Here is a 20,882-nt window from a genome sequence, read left to right as displayed (position 1 = left end):
TAACCCATTGGGAGAATTTAGAGAAGGCTTCATGCAATTCAGAAACATTGTTTAAGTTTGGCCTACACATCATTCCCTCAAAAGAAATAGCTTAAGTACTTACACATATATTTGAGAAAAATGAAATAGTGAAGTCTGATGTAGTAGAAAAATAGCGGGCTTAATCAGCTGAATTGAAATCCTGGCTCCCATATTCTACCTGTGTGATTTTGGGCAAGTCAGGGATGTTAAGGCCATCTATAATGTAATTGTGGTGCTTAAATGAGAGTATGTGTAAGACTTCTGGCAAAGTATGTGACACATGGTGATTTAATAAGTAGGTTTTCCCCCTCCCTTCCCCTACTTTATGTCCAAATTTAATGGAGGAAAAGACTGGAATCAGAGCAAGGAGGGCTTGGCTTTGAATGCCAGAAGAAGCAATTTGAACTATGTAGATAAAACAGTTTGGAATTGACACTGAGAGCTAGATAAATCTGGCAGCATTGCTCTTAGTAGGTGTATAGGGATGATAGGGGCACAGTGATTGGTTAATGGGAGCTGTTCTACTCCAGGCAAGATTTGTAGGTCTCAGTACAGTAGTCTCCCACCCACCTTATCCGTAATTTCATTTTCTATGGTTTCAATTTTGTGAGGTCAGCTGCTGTTCAGAAACAGATGATCCTCCTGATGTATCATCAGAAGGTCAGTAGTAGCCTAACAGTACGTCAACGCCTGTTTCTGAACTGTGTTCTATTGACATATATGTCTATCCATTTGTCATTATCATATTGTCATTGTTTAAGGTTTTACATTTAAAGTGTTTTTAGAGTTATTCCTGTAAACCCACCATTCACTTTCCCCTTTTATTAACATCTTTCATTAAATTGGTACATTTGTTAAAGTTAATGAACCAGTATGATACATTATTAATTAACCCCCCATACTTCATTCAGATTTTCTCAGATTTTTGTTTGTTTTTGATTTTTTAAATAAGCTCCATGCCCAATGCAGAGCCCAACACAGAACTCCCAACTCATAACCCTGAGACCAAGACCTGAGCTAAGGTCAAGAGTAGGATGCTTAACTGACAGAGCCATCCATATTTCCTTAGTTTTAACTAATGTCCTATTTCTGTTAGAGGATATTTCAATTATTATTCTTTTTACTTCCAGAAACTCTTTTTGGTTTCTATCTAGTTTTTCTTTTTCATTTTTGACAGTATTGGTTGTTTTCCTGATTCTCTTTACATTTTTAGTTCTTTGAGCATCTTTAAGAGAGTTGCTTTAAAGTCTTTACTATAAATTCCATTAGTTCCTTTTCAGTACAGTTTATTGTACTCCACCAACTGCACCTTTTGAATGGGTCATATTTCCCTGTTTCATTGTTGAACACTGGGCTTTTGAATCTATAATGTAGTAATTCTGTAAATTAGTGTCCAGATTAATCTGATTCTTTAAGGTCTGCTTTTTTTTGTTTTTGTTCTTTTTGATTGTTGTAAGCCATCTCTGTGCTGAAAATCAGACTGAGGTATATAATTTAAGGTGTTCTCAGGTCTTTTCTTAGCATTTCCCTTGGCACACATTGTCACTTCCTAATTTTCCTTGTATATACTCATGTTTTTTATTGTCTTAACTGTGAAAAGTAGAAGGGGAGAACAAACAAACAAAAAGACTGAGGAGGAAGGGCATGAGCCTTTTAAATTCTCTGCAAGGCACTTCAGCTAAGAGGGGGTGCAACAGTATGTGGAGGTGTATTAACAATGACTATCCACCTCTTTGTCTGCGCTTCTGTGATCAGAAGCAGTAGTCAGCATTCAGCAGAGATCCCTGATACTTGGAGGACAAAGTCCTTTTTGCCCACCCCAACTCCTGAACATTGTGTAAGCTGCTCCAGGAGCATGCACACAGCTGCTTATTTGACACCTAACTGAGGATGTAGGGACGCACAGCTGCTACTGTATTTAAGAGCTGAAGTTGACAAAATTAAACATTTCAGTCTTTCTTTGAAAGCCCTTGACAGACTCCACAGTTTGATTCTGCCAGTACAATTTTTGCCTTGGTGGGGAAGACAGATTCCTGCTACTTCTCTTCCACCATTTTCCCAGAATTTTCAAATTAGAGTTTAAAGGTGTTCCTTCACTGAAATAATTAGATGAGGTAATTATTATGACATTTAGCATAGGGCTGCAAAGTTACTTGTTCTTTTTTAAGTAGTAATTTATGTGGTCATTTTATAAATGTAGCTTTGGTAAACTGTAATTACTAATGATACTTTTTAGTTTGTTTTTATGTGTTTTGCTGTTTATTTTTCAGTCTCAGCCAATTGGACAATGGCAATTTGAGTGGGTTTTGAAAAATGTTTGAAGGTTAGTGGACTGCATCTACCTTCTACTTCCTCTGCACACTTTTTAAGAGAATAAATGGAATGTTTGAGAAGAGAGCTATATTAAAAGAAGAGTGTTGCAAATGGCTTCAGAATCTGTGAATGCAAAACAAGCTAGGAATCACTGCACAAAGGGGAAAAGGCAGCAGCACCAGCAAATAAAGAATAGGTCTTCAGTTACTGATGGTGATGGAGAAGACTCTTTTATCTTTGAAGCTAATGAAGCTTGGAAAGATTTTCATGGTTCCCTTCTTCGATTTTATGAAAATGGAGAACTGTGTGATGTCACACTAAAGGTGAGACTGTCTTGTCTTCTTTTTCAAACTCCTTAAGTTGTATTATGAAAAATGAGAGTTTATAACCACACAAGGCAAATTTTTGGTACCATACTTACTTGTTATAGTCAGAATTTTAGTCTCAATCCTTTTTTGTTGAAGGGGAAAAGATTTAAGGAAGGTAAGTAGAGGAGGATTAGGATAAGGTAAAATTATTGTACTAATTAATTGTTAATATTCATTATTTCATAGTTAATTTAACTTCTGAGAATTTTGGATCTTAAAACAACAAATAATTATTATTAGTGAAATTAATAAATTGCTGTTGACCAGTAAGCTTTTTTTATGTATTTAAAATACTGAGCTATTCACTTACTCTTGATGTAAGTTAGAAGTTAGGAATCCTTGGTTGTTTACTCAGCTGCACTTGTATTTTAGTACATGTTCCTAGTCTGGTAATTTAGTCTCTACTTTATAACAATTGTCTCTTAAGTGAAGTTCTATATACCTGATAATGAAGTAGAATATATTTAGACTTAGATAAAAAAGTGTGGTAAATTTTAAGTCTGTGGTCTGTAGACCATATGTTATCATGTTATTCTGTTGCACAAGACAGTTTTAGTAAAATTGGAAAAGTAATAAAGCAGTGTGGAAGAACTCATTTTCTAATTGTTCCTCATTAGTTGTTTAAAGTACTCTTACCATTTCTATATCTCAGTGTAATATTAAAAAATTTTTTGATGATGTATATGCATCCATGCAGCATTTTCCATATATGATTTGCCAGTTTGGGATCTCTTAGATTTTGCTTTCTGCTCTTGATCAGACAGATTTTTAAAGCTGAGTCATAGGGATTGAAATCATACTTGAAGAATCAGATCAGAGGATACTCAATAGGAGTTTATAAACTGAAAGCATAAGCTTTGAATTTTAGGTCCAGAATGTCTGAGAATATATAGTATTATACCATGAATAAATGAGCTGTATTTTTTCCTTACTGTCTTTATGATTTATAGACCCTAGATAGTGAGAAGAAAACCATTATATAATTTTAGCTCTGTGTGAAATTTAACCATGTAGGAACACTCAAGTTTTTTTGTTCTGTATGTATATTATGTTTTAATTTTATGCCATTGCTCTAATTTTTAACCCTGGTGTGAAATTCAGTGACCCATACTGGCTTTAACAAAAATAAAAAATGTAAAATAGATTGTTTGAATTCAGTTAATTATCATTCAGCAAATGGAAAATAGAGTATTGATTTTATAAATTTTATAATTGAATTTTAGAATATATAACATAGTGCATATAAATGTTAAGTGAAAAATAGGGGATATAGCCATTTTAGGGCAAGTAAGAATTAAACTCATAACTTTGTTTATTATGTAGCTTAAGCAATAGATTGAAATAAAAACTTTCAAAGAGTCAGCGGTTGAAAACTAAAATACTATGTTTTAGACAGTGACAGGGGAGCCTGGGTGGCACAGTTGGTTAAGCATCCAACTCTTGATTTCAGCTCAGGTTATGACCAGGTGGTTCATGAAATTGAGCCCCACATTGGGCTCTGCCCTGGGAGGGTCAGAGCCTGCTTGGCATTCTTTCTCTTTCTCTCTTTCTTCCCCTCCCCTGCTTGTTCGCTGTCTCTCTCTCGCTCTCTCTCTCTTTCAAAATAAACAAACATGAAAACAATTAAAAAATAAACAGTGACAGATCATTTAGGAATGAGAAACACTTCATTAATTTAAAGGGATTATCATTTTTATTTTTTCATCTGTAAAATGAAGAGTGATGATTAGGTTTTTGTAAGGAATAAGTGAATTGATACAAGTAGAGTCCTTATGGCAGTGCTGAGTACATAATAATAAATATCAGCTCTTTGGATCGTTATGTATATAGTACTATAATAATTCCAGGGATATCAGGTAATTCTGCTATAGTATATTCTATTCCTACTCATTAGAAACTATTACAACTTAATCTTTTAACAGGTCTGTTATTGGATTTGTTTCTCAATTCTAATTCAGCATTTCTTCAACACAGAATTTAACTATCATAGAACAATTAAGTCAAATAGGATTACAGATAATTCATAATGCCCTGTTTAACATAAATTTCACTTTTTATATTCATATAACCTTGAAGATTATTCTGTAATATAAAGTCATTGCCTTTTTAAAAATAAGTATGTTTCCTTTGATCATTATTGCTTTGAAGGCAGACATTTTAGATAAAGACAGTTATTGGGGCGCCCAGCTGGCTCAGTCGGTGGAGTGTGCAACTCTTGATCTCAGAGTTGTAAGTTAGAGCCCTGTGTTGGGTGTAGAGGTTACTTAAAAAGAAAATCTTTTTTTAAAAAAACAGTTATCCAAATTTATATTATTCTTCATATATAAGGTCATTCGCCAATTTTAAAATTCCAAAATGAAAAAAAAATTCCAAAGTGAGCACTATTAGAAACAAAAAAATAAGTTTAGGGTACAAAATCAACGTACAGAAATCGGTTGCATTTTTATACACCAATGATGAAACAACAGAAAGAGAAATCAAGAAACTGATCCCATTCACAATTGCACAAAAAACCATAAAATACCTCGGAATAAACCTAACCAAGGATACAAGAGATCTGTATGATGAAAGCTATAGAAAACTTATGAAGGAAATTGAAGAAGACACAAAGAAATGGAAAAACATTCCATGCTCATGGATAGGAAGAATAAATATAGTTAAGATGTCATTACTACCTAAAGCACTCTACACATTCAATGCAATTCCAATCAAAATTGCACCAGCATCCTTCTCAAAACTAGAACAAACTATCCAAAAATTTGTATGGAACCACAAAAGACCCCGAATAGCCAAAGTAATACTGAAAAATAAAACCAAAACGGGAGGTATCACCATCCCAGACTTTAGCCTCTACTACAAAGCTGTCGTCATCAAGACAGTATGGTATTGTTACACAGACACCTAGACCAATGGAACAGAATTGAGAACTCAGAAGTGGACCCAAAAGTATACAGCCAATTGATCTTTGACAAAGCAGGAAAGAATATCCAATGGAAAAAAGACAGCCTTTTTAACAGATGGTGTTGGGAGAATTGGACAGCAACATGCAGAAGAATGAAACTAGATCATTTTCTCACACCATGCACAAAAATCACCTCAAAATGGATAAAGGACCTGAACTTGAGACAGGAAACTATCAACACCCTAGAGGAGAAAGCAGGAAACAACCTCCTTGACCTCCACCGCAGCAACTTCTTACTTGACACATCCCCAAAAGCAAGAGAATCAAGAGCAAAAATAAATGATTGGGTCCTCATCAAGATTAAAAGCTTCTGCACAGCCAAGGAAACAACCCAGAAAATTAATAGGCAACCAACGGAATGGGAAAAGATAGTTGCAAATGACATATCAGATAAAGGGTTAATATCCAGAATCTATAAGGAACTCACCAAACTACACGCCCGAAAAACAAACAACCCAGTGAAGAAATGGGCAGAAGACATGAACAGACACTTCTCCAAAGAGGACATCCAGATGGCCAACAGACACATGAAACGTTGCTCAGCATCCCTCCTCATCAGGGAAATACAAATCAAAACCACACTGAGATACCACCTCACGCCAGTCAGAGTGGCTAAAATGAGCAAATCAGAGAACTCTAGATGCTGGCGAGGTTGTGGAGAAACGGGCACCCTCCTACACTGTTGGTGGGAATGTAAACTGGTACAGCCCCTCTGGAAAACAGTGTGGAGGTTCCTCAGGAAACTAACAATGGAACTCCCCTATGACCCAGCAATAGCACTGCTAGGAATTTACCCAAGGGATACAGAAATGCTGAGGCATAGGAGCACATGTACCCCAATGTTCATAGCAGCACTCTCCACAATAGCTAAAACATGGAAAGAGCCTAAGTGTCCATCAACAGATGAATGGATCAAGAAGATGTGGTTTATCTATACCATGGAATACTACATGGCAATGAGAAACAATGAAATCTGGCCATGTGTAGCAACATGGATGGACCTTGAGGGTGTTATGCTGAGCGAAATAAGTCAGGCAGAGAAGGACAAATATCGTATGTTTGCACGTATAGGAGGATTAGGAGGAACTTGACGGAGGAACAAGGGGGAGAAGAAGGGGGAAATAGTGGGGGAAAGGGAGAGAGGCAAACCATGAGAGACTCTTGAATGCTGACAAAAACTGAGGACTGATGGATGTGGGGGGGAGGGGGGGATGGGCATGGAGGAGGACACTTGTGGGGATGAGCACTGAGTGTTATGTGGAAACTAATTTGACAATAAACTATTTGTTAAAAAAAAAAAAATAAGTTTATTTAGCAGATACTTACTAAGGCCCTACCCTAGTATATGGAGATTATAAATAAATTTGAGTAATATTCTGTTCTTGCCTGGAGGGTATTTGAAATTTATCCAGAGAAAGGCACATACACACCTAACTATAATTTAGTGATCATTTTTGTGTTATTTTTATGGCAGGACAGGAGAGGATCTATGAATTATGCCTGAAAGATGACCGGAAAGGCTACACAGAATAGATTATCTTGAGGTCATTCCAGGGTGAGGTAAAACTTTCTTATATATTATTTTGTTTATTAGGGGTAACATTTTATGTTTAATTTATTTTTTAGATGTTTATTTAGAGAGAGAGAGAGAGAGAGAATGAGCAGGGGAGAGTCAGAGGGAGAGAGGGAATCCTAAGCAAGCCCTGCTTCCAGCATGGAGCCTCACATGGGGCTTGATCCCACAACCCCGGGATCATGACTGGAGTCAAAATCAAGAGTTTGTCGCTTAACTGACTGAGCCACCTAAGTGTCCCAGTGAAAACATTTTAAATAATATATCCAGTAGCAGTTCTAAAATTATATAGGGGGGAAGCTTTCTTAAGGGCAACAATTTGGTTGGATAAAGGACGGGAATTTGTCTTGCAGAGGTTGCATAGCACTCGTGCTTAAATTATATGTTCTAGATCAACAAAAGATTACAAAGATGCTTCTACTCCTTTATGGTAGTTTGAGGAAATTAATTATTTTTATTAAAGATCATAGTTAATTTTACTTGAAGAGGTTAACAAATTATTAGAGGAAGGAAAGCCCCTACATCACCTGTTGATCCCTCTACTGAGTATGTTTTATTCATATTATTTAAATGGCTTCTTTTTTTTGAATATACATGTTTCTGTGATTTTTTAAAATATTTATAGGATTTTATTTTAAAAAATTCTTTATGTTTATTTTTGTGAGAGAGTGACAGAGACAGAGCAAAAGCAGGGGAGGGGTAGAGAAAGAGACAGACAACAAAATTCGAAGCAGGTTCCAGGCTCTGAGCTGTCAGCACAGAGACCGACGTGGGGCTTGAACTCACAAACTGCGAGATCATGAACTGAGCCAACGTCGGACGCTTAACGGACTTAGCCACCCAGGTGCCCCTATAGGGTTTTAATAAATATTTTCAAGATTGTGTTATCAGTTTTTGGTGTCAAACTTTCAAATGACCAGGTAAGAATAAGCACTCTGAAAGACTGCAGGGAAACAAAATATGTGAACTGCATTATAGTATCATACTTCTAAGAGGTAGAAATGATAAAATTATTACCCTTAGAAATGGAACAAATAACTCCTGATCAGAAGGCAGACATAATCTAATGAAATGAGATTTTTGAGAGAGAGGTGATTCTGTATTTAACACTTAAGCATTCTATGTTAAGCAGTCTAATAAATGTTCATCTTTCTGACAGTCAAGTAATAAATTTATATTTTGAGTTTTTTCATGTTGCTCAGATGTATTTAAATATTTATATTAGTAGATTCTTGTTTATTTGACCCCTAAAATGTTACCTATTTTAGGATATTATTGTGCAGGGTTTTTTTTTAATATTTTTATTTATTTCTAGAAGAGACAGAGAGAGACAGCGTGAACAGGGGAGGGTCAGAGAGATAGGGAGATACAGACTCTGAAACAGGCTCCAGGCTCTGAGCTGGCAGTCAGCACAGAGCCTGACGCGGGGCTCGAACCCACGAACCGCGAGATCATGACCCAAGCGAAAGTCGGATGCTTAACCGACTAAGCCACCCAGGCGCCCCTGTTTAGGTTTTTTTTAATGAATATAGTAAGATTAACCAAGATTGTAGAACAGTGAATGTGGCTAGACATTATAATGTGATAATTCACTACAAGTAAGGCAAAATATCTTGAGTCTTGTACATCTAACCCCTCTTGAAGTTGGCTATTAAACACTATTTTGGCTATTGAAACTGATTAAAATTGGTGGATTATAGAAAAGAATAGCTAAGAAGTTAAAAGGACAAAATTATAAGGAATTAAAACTGAGAAATTAGAATATAGCTTCTAAACAATCATCAAAGACTTGGGCATATGGATTTTTTTCTTCTACTCAATTTCTGTTTCATTGTCTTCTGCATTTTATTTCAATATAGTTCTCAAACACTTATTTTGAATTAGTAAGTGGCATAAGCATCTCAAACTAATACACTTTAGTTTAATTATTTAAAAACAATTGTATGTGTTTATAAATTATTTGTAACAATCTATATTGATGGCATTTTACAATTAATACTTAGAAGCAAAGTGAACCTATGTAAAAACAACTAGTTCACAAAAGAATAGTTGCCAGAATGACCAAATTTTAAGAAAGTATTAAGAGGCACATGGGTGGCTCAGTTCGTTAAGCATCTCACTCTTGATTTCAGCTCAGGTCATAATCTCATGGTTTGTGGGTTCTAGCCCCAGTCAGGCCCTGTGCTGACAGTGTGGAGCCTGCTTGAGATTCTTTCTCTGCCCCTCTCTGCCTGCTCCCCCCTCCCCTGCCCAAAATAAATAAATAAACTTAAAAGAGTGGATGTGTTATCTTTAAAAAAATAGCCAAGAAGTAAAAATGAAATCAATCAAAAAAATTGTTTATCAGCATTGAATATTTTAAACATATTTATTGCTTTTGAAATTTTGGTAAAGGGGAGTATTCTTTTTTCTTCTAAGATTTTATTTAAATTCGAGTTAACATATAGTGTACAATTGGTTTTAGGAGTAGAATTTAGTCATTTATCACTTAAATATAACACTCAGTACTCATCACACGAAGTGCATTCCTTAATGCCCATCACCCATGTAGTTCATTCCCCACCCACCTGCCTCCATCAATCCTCAGCTTGTACTCTGTTTTTAAGAGTCTCTTATAGTTTGCCTCCCTCTCTGTTTTTACCTTATTTCTGGTGAAGGGGGTCTTCTTAAACACCTTGTGGATTTAGAAATTGGCTCACTTTTTGTGGACAGTTTGGCATTATGTATCAAGAGCTATAAAAAGGCTTATATTTTTTGGTTTATTAATTCTTTTTCAGATTTTATCTCTGAAATATTCTGAAATGCTGAAAGACACTTTCTGCTCAGAAATACTATTTGTATTGAAAATAGGAGCTTGGGTGTCTCAGTTGGTTAAGCATCCAACTTTGGCTCAGGTCATGATCTCACCGTTAGCGAGTTTGAGGGCTCTGTGCTGACAGCTCAGAGCCTGGAGCCTGCTTCAGATTCTCTGTCTCTCCCTCTTTTTGCACCTCCCCTGCTCACACTTGCTCGCTCTCTCTCAGAAATAAAACATTAAAAACAAAAATTAAAGAAAAAAGAATGGTTAAATAAACTGTGTTATATCCACTGAATTACCAGTAAGCATAAAGTTACAAAAGTTTTCTGAAACTTAGGAGATTGATCCTAATTATGTTTCATAATAAGATAAAGGTAAAAAAAAATAAAAAAAGATAGAGGGGTTTCATTTTGAGCCTCACATCAGTTTGAGCGGTCAGCACAGAGCCTGGAACCTTCTTCAGATTCTGTGTCTCCCTCTCTCTCTGCCCCTCCCCTACGCATACTCGTGTATCTCTATCTCAAAAATAAACAGACACTTAAAAAAGATGGAGGGATGCCTGGCTGGCTCAGTCAACAGAACATGTGACTCTTGATCTTGGGGTTGTGCGTTTGAGCCCCATGTTGGGTGTAGAGATTACTTAATAAAATCTATAAGGAAAAAAGTCGGAAATATACCAACAGGTTTACAGTGTTTGTTGAATTATGAGCAAAAACTTTCTCCTATATTTTTGTTCTTTATTTTATATATTATGTAATTTAGTTAGGGGGAAAAACTTAAAAGGAAGTTATTTTGTAAAGTAATAGGTTCATTTTGTAACAGAACTGAAAGTTAATGGAATTTTTAATGTTTTTTAGTTAATGTTCTTCTTATGTCTAGTTCATTTTACCTTATAATTCAGCAGATCATTTACTGGTTTAAAAGTTCTGCTTACTTTATCATGTAGTTTTTCTGATTGTATTTAAATGTAGAATCAGCAATAAAAATTAAGGATGATTGACTTACCCCTGTGCTCTTCTTTCCCTCACATCAGCATGTTGAAATTGAGGTGCTTTCCTAGTCTAAAAGCCTTTGTTTCATTCTATGTAGTTTGATCCCTATTGGCTAATTAATGGAAAATTACTGAAAGTTTTGATTAGTAGCTGTGTTTCAAGTTTTTTTTAAACATTTATTTATTTTTGAGAGACAGAGTAGAGTAGGGGAGGGGCAGAGAGAGAGGGAGACCTAGAATCCCAAGTAGGCTCCAGGCTCTGAGCTATCAGCACAGAGCCTGAATGTGGGGTTTGAACCCACGAACTGTGAGAGGACTACCTGGTGACCAGAAAGACTCTGAGCCTTTTTCATCCCTCCCTCGCTGACACCGTCCATCCTTCAGGGACCCCTGGACCCTGGCCGGAGCCGGTCTCCGACACTTGAGAATCCTAGAGTTTAGAGAGAGGGGGGAAGATGGCGGAGAAGTAAGGAGCTCCGTACTTGCACTCGCGCCCATACATCACACGGAAAAGATCTGAAGCCATTGGAAACCTTACAAAACCTGAGAGATTGGGAGAAAAAAAGGACGCAGAATCCACTGAGAAAGCCTTCTAATGGCTACCTCAAGAAACAAGCCAGAGCACACAAGGTGGAGAGTCCCAAATATCACTACGAATAGGAAAATAAAATAACCGAGGTCCCAACAAGGAAGACCAAGAGATACCATCCAAAAAATACTCTCTGAAAGGATAGGCCCTGGACAAAGAGTCTTCTTGTATATAGCAGTGCTCATAGGTACAAAGAGCATAACAGGTCTTTAAAACCAACAAGAGCCAGAAAGCTAACTAAAATGACGAAACAAGAGCTCTCCTCCAAAGAAACTCCAAGAAGAAATGACAGCTAATGAACTGCTCAAAACAGATATCAGCAGCATAACTGAACAAGATTTTAGAATAATGTAAAATTTAATAGCTGGGCTTGAAAAAAACATAGGGGACATCAAAGAAACTATGGCTACAGACAGAATGGAAAATAAAAATAGGCATGAAGAATTAAAAAATGTGATAAATGAGATACATAATAAATTAGAGGCCTCCAATGCACGGATTGAAGAGGCAGAAAGGAGAATAAGTGATTTAGAAGACACCATTATTGAACCCACGAACTGTGAGATTGTGACCTGAGCTGAAGTCAGTTGCTTAACCATCTGAACCACCCAGGTGCCCCTCAAGTATTTTTTAAATTATTTTTATTTATTTTTTTAAAGAGATCATTTTATTAATGTTGTTATTCTGCATATTTCACTAATTAAACTTGACGTGTTTCTTCCATGCTTTTTTCCCTTGAGCACCTTAAATTTTTTTAAATTTTTTTAATTTAAAAATTTTTTATTTTTATTTATTTTGAGAGAGTGAGTAAGAGAGACAGAGACAGTATGAACAATGGAAGGGCAGAGAGAGGGAGACAGAACCTGAAGCAGGCTCCAGGCTCTGAGCTGCCAGCACAGAGCCCATCATGGGTCTTGAACTCACGAACTGTGAGATCATGACCTGAGCCCAAGTGAGACGCTTAACTGACTGAGCCACCCAGGTTCCCCTTGAATTTTTTTTTTTAAAGTTTATTTATTTTGCAGAGAGTGCACCCGAGAGCAGGGAGGGGGAAAGAGAGAGGAGGGGAGAGAATCCCAAGCAGGCTCCATACTCAGCCAGAGGCAGGGGCTCAATCTCACAACCATGAGATCAGAATCTGAGCCGACATCGAGTTGGATGCTTAATCGCCCCCTATCTGCCCCTGGAATTATTCATATGTTCATTGATTTAATAAAAAAACATAAATTAGAAAGTTCACTAGTATCAAAAAGCTCAGTAGTATCAAAGACCCTATAGTATTTATGTTTATTAAATAAGTAGTATTTTATTTTTAATAATTTATAAATGTAAATATTACTGTTTTATAAATGTTAATATTGGTAGTTTAATGTTTTATGTTAGTATCAATATATTTATTTACTAAATACTTTAATATTTATTTAAAATTATTTTGTAATGTCTATTTTTATAGACATTATAAATTTGTGTATATAATTTGTGTTTTTTTCACCCAGTTTCCAACATGTAGTCTTTATACTGATTCCTTTCATTTCTAAATTTCTGGTGAAATGTTTTTAGTGATTGATAATTATTTTTATGTAAGTAAACTTTTAGTGATATATGAGACTATATAGTGTCAAAGGAGAATTAACACATAAAAAGCCAAGTGTTTTGATGTTGTTATTTCATACACACGGCTCAAAGACCTTTTTAAAGTTAAGATTGGGTATTCATTCTAAAAGGGCACATGGGGGTGTGATTGTGTGTGTATTAAATATTCAAGTTTTAGTTTATTTGAATCAAGAAATTAAAATAGAGTTGTTGAGGGACAAAGTCTTATTATGAACAGTATGAAAATAATTTGTGGACCATTGATTTGTACAGTTTGGGTGAGAAGGCAGTGTTAAAATAACATTTGTCTGGAAATTGTAGAATTCCGTTTTCTGTAATAGAGTGTTGGCCAAGTTTTTTAAGCAGATTTATGTCATGAGGTTTACAGATATTTCCATAGAAACTAAATCTCAGTGTTGGCATGTTCAGAAAATTTTTAAAAAGAGTATTTTTTAGCCTGTTTTTAAAATGTTTAATACCAGATTTCAGATCCCATTTTAGGCTGAAGTGAATTTGGAAACATGCTAAGCTTTCTGCTTTAGTATAGGTTGCAATTTGAGTCTCAATAGAATCTGAATCCTACCTTGTGGATCCTTTTAAAAAACTAAATACAGTATAACCAACAAAGATGATAATCTTGTATTTGTTGAAGGGATATTCATTCTTCCTCCACATTAGTGACAAAAGGTCAAGGAGGAACATTTTTAAACAAAAGCATTTATACATTATAATATTCCTCAGGCCTTTTTCTTTAGAAGTTCTCATTTTAAAATTCATTCCCAAATAATGAGACACAACTCTAGGTGTATTACATAGTCAGAATGCTACATGAAAACAGGAATATTGGTAAAACACTAGCCTTACTGTATTTAAATATTACCTAACAAAGTGCTAGGAAAACTGGATAACTGCTACTGTGTTAATAAGGAGATAACTGGTACTCAGTACCAAAACTTCAGATGGAAATAAAGATATATGTATAAAACATGAAACCATAAAAATACTAGAATACCTGAAGTTAATATGCTTAAGTATTAAGCATAGCATCTAAGACAGAAATCATAAAGACAAAGATTGGGTTGACTGTGTAAAAGTCTACAGGGGGTGAATAAAAAAGCACACCATAAAAGAGAAACATTTGAACTATATATGACAAGTGACTCACACTGAATATATGAGGAGTTCTTACAAAAAACATTAAAAAACAATCATAGGAAAAGTTCATAGAAGGGATACAAATAGCCCAAAATTAATGAATGATTCAATGATATTAGTACATGATAGAGTAAAACAGTGAGATAATATTTTCATTCATTAAATACTTTTTAATAAGTTAGTACTCAGAATATGGCACAAATATTGTAGGTAGATCAGAGACGGACAATTTAGCAGTCTGTATCCAAACTGTGCCTATCCTTTGAAATACCATTTCTTTTTAGGAATTTATCTGCAGGAAATAACAGAGTGTGAATAAAGTTTCAATTATAGCAAAACTTTACTAAAGTGTGATTAGCAAACCATTGACAATAGTGTAATTTTTCAGGAAATAAGATAAAATTTCAGTGTTTAAGTTTGTTTATTTATTTAGAGCAGGGAGGGCCTTAGAGAGAATCCCACACTGACAGTGTGGAGCCCAGCTAAGGGCTCCAACTCACAAAGTGTGAGATCATGACCTGACCTGAAATCAAGAGTCGGACATGTAACTAACTGAGCCACCCAGGCGTCCCTTCATTATTGTTATGTTTTTTATTGTATTATTTCAAAACAATTTAATAAAGAATGAAAAAATTTGGATAACATTTTTGTAGTGAATACTACTAAATAGTGGTCTGTTTATGCTTCAGTTTTCTCACTGATAATTTATGGGTAATAATACTGCCTACTCATGGGGGAATTGGGACAATTAAGTGAGTTAACATGTGAAAAGCACTTAGAATAGTGCCTGACATGATGACTGCAGTTGGTAATACTGTGTTGTATTTTTGGAAGCTGCTAAGAGAGGAAATCATAAAAGCTCTTTTTATAGGGCAAGAAAAAATATCAGAATTATGTGAGGTGTTAGATGTTTACTAAACATTGTAGAAATCATTTCGTAATATATACATGTATCAAATCAGTATGTTGTTTAACTTTTAAACTTACATAATGTTAGATGTCAATTGTATCAACAAAACTGGAAATTTTTTTTTTTTTAGAAAAGAGACTCACCAAAAACAACAATAGTGTCCAAGTAGTGCTAGATGACGTATGCTGTTCTTACTCATTCACAGAATGCTCCTGAAATTTGAGATAATACAGAAAATCAGTTTACTATATATACATTGTAGATAAATGTATAGAAGATAAAGGGGCTAATCTGAAAGAAGAAAGTGGCCTGACTTAAGAAACTGGACTATATTAGTGACCAAAGGATTACACTGTCAAACAAATACACTACATCTGTGTGGAGTTTTTGTTCCTGCTACAACATATGTTCCATACTGATGTAAAACTGATTTTGATATTAAACTGTCTCTTTTGTTTGTTTTGAACAGGTTGGCTCAAAGCTAATCTCTTGTCACAAACTAGTATTGGCTTGTGTTATCCCCTACTTCAGAGCCATGTTTCTCTCTGAAATGGCTGAAGCTAAGCAAACACTGATTGAGATCAGAGATTTTGATGGTGATGCAATCGAAGACTTGGTAAAGTTTGTCTATTCTTCACGGCTCACTTTGACTGTTGACAATGTCCAACCTCTTTTATATGCGGCCTGTATTCTACAGGTTGAACTGGTGGCTAGAGCTTGTTGTGAATACATGAAGTTACATTTTCATCCGTCCAACTGCCTGGCAGTAAGAGCCTTTGCAGAAAGTCACAATCGAATAGACTTAATGGACATGGCGGATCAGTATGCCTGTGAGCATTTTACTGAAGTAGTGGAGTGTGAAGACTTTGTAAGTGTGTCACCCCAGCATCTCCATAAGCTCTTGTCCTCCAGTGACCTAAATATTGAGAATGAAAAGCAGGTCTATAGCGCAGCCATCAAGTGGCTTCTTGCGAATCCTCAGCATCATTCCAAATGGTTGGATGAAACACTAGCACAGGTAGGGGCTGAAATAAGATTGTGTATAGAAATGAAATGATACGGAAGCAAATTAACATGTGTCATTTATCAAGAAATGTGCAGACTACCTGAAGGAATGTAGAAATCATTGTGTAATACAGTGGGAAAATGGTTTTCTGTTTACTTTTCTGTTTACTCACTGTGCTATTTAAAGATAAGTCTGAATTGCATTTAATTATAAATGTAATTATTTACTTTTTAACCTGAATGTGTTTTTGGTTTGTTTGTTTGTAAAGTTTATTTATTTATATTTGAGAGAGAGAGAGAGCAGAGACAAGTTGGGAAGGAGCAGAGAGAGAGAGAGGGAGACCCAGAATCTGAAGTAGGTTCCAGGCTCTGAGCTGTCAGGACAGAGCCTGAAGTGGGGCTCGAAGTCACAAGTTGTGAGGTCATGACATGAGCCGAAGTCGGAATCTTAAACTGATTGAGCCACCCAGATGCTCCTAACCTGAATGTTTAAAATAGCCCTGTGGGATTGCAGTAATGAATATTTTTCTATGCTGATAGAAAATGGTTCTGAGGAAATAGCTCTAAATAGCTATTGTTTTATAATAAAGTTTCTAAATTTTAGTGAATTACTTTCCTATTTGGAAAGAACCACAAGACATCACTTTCCATTTTCTTTCCACATCACACTTTCACTTTTATAACCTCAGAAACATGGCTCCTTTTTATTTATTTGTTTACTTACAGATAGGGAGATAATAGGCCTTAAAATTACTTTGAATATAAGTTTGTCAACAAAAACAAAAAGTTTTATTATCTTACACTGTATCTTATTTGTGAATGCAGCTATACCTTATTGTGAATGCTTGTGTACTTTTAACTCAAATCATATTACCTGGTTTGATCATCACCTTTATTCACTAGAAAATTAATGCATCTTTAAGGGAAGAATGGTGAGTGCCTCTACTGAAAGAGGGATGCATCCCTGATTTAGTATATAACCTTCCAAGTTAATTGATTTGAAGAAAACAACACTTATTTAATATTATGAATGTTTCTGTGTTTAAGAAAGAAATCACATTTCCATTTGTTCAGTCTTAGCTTTAAAAGGCAAAAGAACATTGGGGCGCCTGGGTGGCTCAGTAGGTTGTGTCCGACTTTGGCTCAGGTCATGATCTCACAGTTCGTGGGTTCGAGCTCCGCATGGGGCTCTGTGCTGACAGCTAGCTCAGAGCCTGGAGCCTGTTTTGGATTCTGTGTCTCCCTGTCTCTCTGACCCTCCCCTGCTCATGCTGTCTCTCTCTCTCTCTCTCTCTCTCTCTCTCAGAAATAAATAAAAAAACATTAAAAAAACTTTTTTTAAAAAGACGAAAGAACAAACCATAGCAATTTTGTTTTGATTGCACCTTTTCTCTAGCAGCAGTGTGGCCTTGTGATTCTGACACTACCAATTTTGGAAGTAAGTAACTTGAAAGAAGATATGAAATTATTTTATCCAGTCTACTTAAATCTGTTTTTAAAGAGGGAAAGATGCTTGTAACATACAATCTGATTTCATCAGTGCATCATACTGGAAATCACTTTAGAATTTGGCTCATTAAACTTCACTCACATGTTAGAAAGGCTTTTGTGAGGTAAATGAGTTTTAAAAAGAGAATGTAAATGTACTACAGTTGACGTAGAGAATGAGCTCTCTAATTACAACTTAAATTTCATATCCACAACTATTCATGATCTTAGGTTCGTTTGCCGCTGTTGCCAGTTGATTTTCTTATGGGTGTTGTGGCAAAAGAACAGATTGTCAAGCAAAATCTAAAATGTAGAGATTTATTGGATGAAGCAAGAAATTACCATCTTCACTTGAGTAGCAGAGCAGTACCTGACTTTGAATATTCTATTCGGACTACTCCAAGGAAACATACTGCTGGTAATGAAATTACTCATTTTATCACCTCTACTTGAAGGATCTTTGTGGTATTTGAGGGTTGGTTATGTATGCCCAAACTTAATTGTAAGGAGGCACGTGGGTGGCTCAGTTGGTTGGGCGTCCAACCCTTGATTTTGGCTCGGGTCATGATCTCATGGTTTGTGGGTTCGAGCCCCATGTTGGCTCTTTGCTGGCGGCATGGAACCTGCTTGGGATTCTCTCTTTTTCCCTCTCTTTCTGCCCCTCCCCTGTGCTTGCTCTCTTTCAAAAATAAATAAACTTAAAAAAATTAAAAAATATATTGAATTAGTTGGAAAAGATGGCACAAGCAGTTTTAGACATTTTTTAATGTAGTCATTAAGCAAATATTTACTTAGTGCCTACCACATGCCAGGTTCTCGGGTAGGCATCAGAAATGCAGATACACATAGAATATAGCCAGCCCTATTTTAAGAGAACTTGCAGTCTGATCTAGGGAAATAGACATGTGAATAAATAAATGCAGTGAAGTATTCAAGAGATGTTGATATGTTCATAAGTATAATGGGAGACACAAAGAAAAGAGTGGTTATCTTTACCTTGGAAGGGTCAGAAAAGGTTTTATAGAGAATATGAACCTCAGTCTCAGTTTTGAATGATAAACAGATGTTTTCCTAGGTGTCAGTTAAGGAAAGGGGTATTCAGTTCCTTTCACACCTCTTTTTTTTTTTTTTTTTAATTTTTTTTTAATGTTTTATTTATTTCTAGGAGAGAGAGAGACAGCATGAGCAGGGGAGGGTCAGAGAGAGAGGGGGTCACAGACTGAAACAGGCTCCAGGCTCCGAGCTGGCAGTCAGCACAGAGCCCGACGCGGGGCTCGAACCCACGAACCGCAAGATCATGACCTAAGCGAAAGTCGGACGCTTAACCGACTAAGCCACCCAGGCGCCCCCCTTTCACACCTCTTAAAAGCCTAGTACGTCCCAGTCACTGTGATAGCCCCAATTAATACAGAACATAACTTAACATATAGTCCTAACCTATCTTGGACTCTGGAGACAGACACCAGCATAATAGATCATTTCTAAAGTGTGTTAAGTGAGTAATACTACCAAAAATCACCATTGGAACATCAAAGATGAGCACTATATGCATGTTGCAGGAGCATAAAATTTAAGAGAAAGAGAGGGAGAAAATCAGATTAGACAGTAGGTCTTAATGCTGTGCTGGCTTTATCCTGTAGGGCATTGGTTCTGAAAGTATAAAGGAAGTGGTGGCCACTGGCCCAGCATCATCATCCTTCACGTGGGAACTTGTTAGAAATACAGATTCTTGAATCTACCCCATACCTATTGAATCAGAAACTCTGGGGGTCAGTCCCATAAATCTTTGGTTTATGCCTTCCAGGTGATTCTGTAAACTTCACTCAAGTTTTGATATTTGTTAGATTGCTGTGAAATATGTATAATATAAAAATCGCCATTTTAACCATTTAAAAGAAATGTTTATTCATTTTGAGAGAGAGAGTGTGTGAAGCAGGGGAGGAGTAGAAAGAGGAGAGAATCCCAAGCAGGATCTGCACTGTCAGTGCAGAGCCAGAGCTGGAGATGGGCTCCATCCCACAAACTGTGAGATCACAATCTGAGCCAAAATCAAGAGCCAGACACTTAACCTACTGAGCCAACCAGGCACCCTGAACCATTTTTAAATGTATAGTTTAGTGGTATTCGCTAAAGTTTTTAAGAACCACTGATGTAGGTAATGGAAGGCCGTTGGAAGAATCTTTTAATTTACTCTGTTGACAGTCTGAAAGCAAAAAGACTACTAAGTGATCAGAAAGGACAGGATTTTGCAATTACTGGGTAATAACTGATGAGGGCCTGAACCAAGGCAATGCCAGTGGGAGTAGTGAAGGAGAGGAAGGACACCTCAGTGAAGGAAGAGGTTTGTTTAGGTAGGTAAGGAAGGGAGATCCTTTTGAACCTGTTGGGTTTGAGGTGCCCATGGGACATCAGGTAAGAAATGTGGCTTACATATGTAACTTGGAGGGCATTACAGATACAGATAGAGTTTAAATCAAGGAATGGATGTACTTTTCCTGTTTGATCATGAAGTATGTGAGAAGTAGGCTAAGGACGAAATACGGGAAACATATGAAAGAGAAATTACTGGAGACAGAAGGAAACTTTGATATGGTGGAAATCAGGAGAGTTAAGGAGTTTCCCCCCAAAACTGGGTGATCAACATTTCAAATGTGGCAGTTGTGTTCAATAAGAAATTAAGACTTTATTGGATATAGTTAACGATCTTAGCAAGAGAAATTTTACAGAGATAGCTGATGTATCCTATCTGAGAAATTCTAGGGGGAGAAAAGAAAATCAGATTTTTTTAGTAACAATGACATTGAAGTTATCCAAATAACTCATTTTTTTAGCAGTTCATCAAAATTTTGACTTTCTAAGTAGTTTTTACACACTAATTTAAAAAAATTAGGGTGATATAATTTTGATCTCTGTTTTGTGGCTCTCTCTACCTTTAGGTGTGCTGTTTTGTGTAGGTGGTAGAGGTGGATCTGGTGACCCCTTTCGCAGTATTGAATGCTATTCTATCAACAAAAACAGTTGGTTTTTTGGGCCAGAAATGAATAGTCGAAGGCGACACGTCGGTGTAATCTCTGTAGAAGGTGGGTTCATTATTGTCTTAAGTCATAGCACATGATG

The 20,882-nt window shown here is 36.2% G+C and overlaps 1 protein-coding gene across 3 annotated transcripts in view; it reads left to right on the top strand.

The window, feature by feature from the left end:
* KLHL8 (kelch like family member 8) overlaps positions 1-20,882 on the top strand; it is a 43,115-nt gene that overhangs the window by 10,280 nt on the left and 11,953 nt on the right. For 2 of the 3 annotated variants that reach the window (XM_039250575.1, XM_039250576.1), the window contains 4 exons: positions 2,292-2,657; positions 15,742-16,290; positions 17,997-18,183; positions 20,702-20,845. In XM_039250575.1, coding sequence (XP_039106506.1) covers positions 2,445-2,657; positions 15,742-16,290; positions 17,997-18,183; positions 20,702-20,845 — 1,093 coding nt within the window. In that variant the 5' untranslated portion in view covers positions 2,292-2,444. The remainder of the gene's footprint in view (positions 1-2,291; positions 2,658-15,741; positions 16,291-17,996; positions 18,184-20,701; positions 20,846-20,882) is intronic. The other variant, XM_039250577.1, reaches the window with a different exon arrangement.

Source organism: Hyaena hyaena, unplaced genomic scaffold (assembly GCF_003009895.1).
Source record: "Hyaena hyaena isolate Hyena2069 unplaced genomic scaffold, ASM300989v1 scaffold_373, whole genome shotgun sequence".
In the NCBI taxonomy this organism is placed as follows: domain Eukaryota; kingdom Metazoa; phylum Chordata; class Mammalia; order Carnivora; family Hyaenidae; genus Hyaena; species Hyaena hyaena.
Note: the sequence above shows the minus strand (reverse complement) of the source record. Positions and strands in the feature narration are given on the sequence as shown.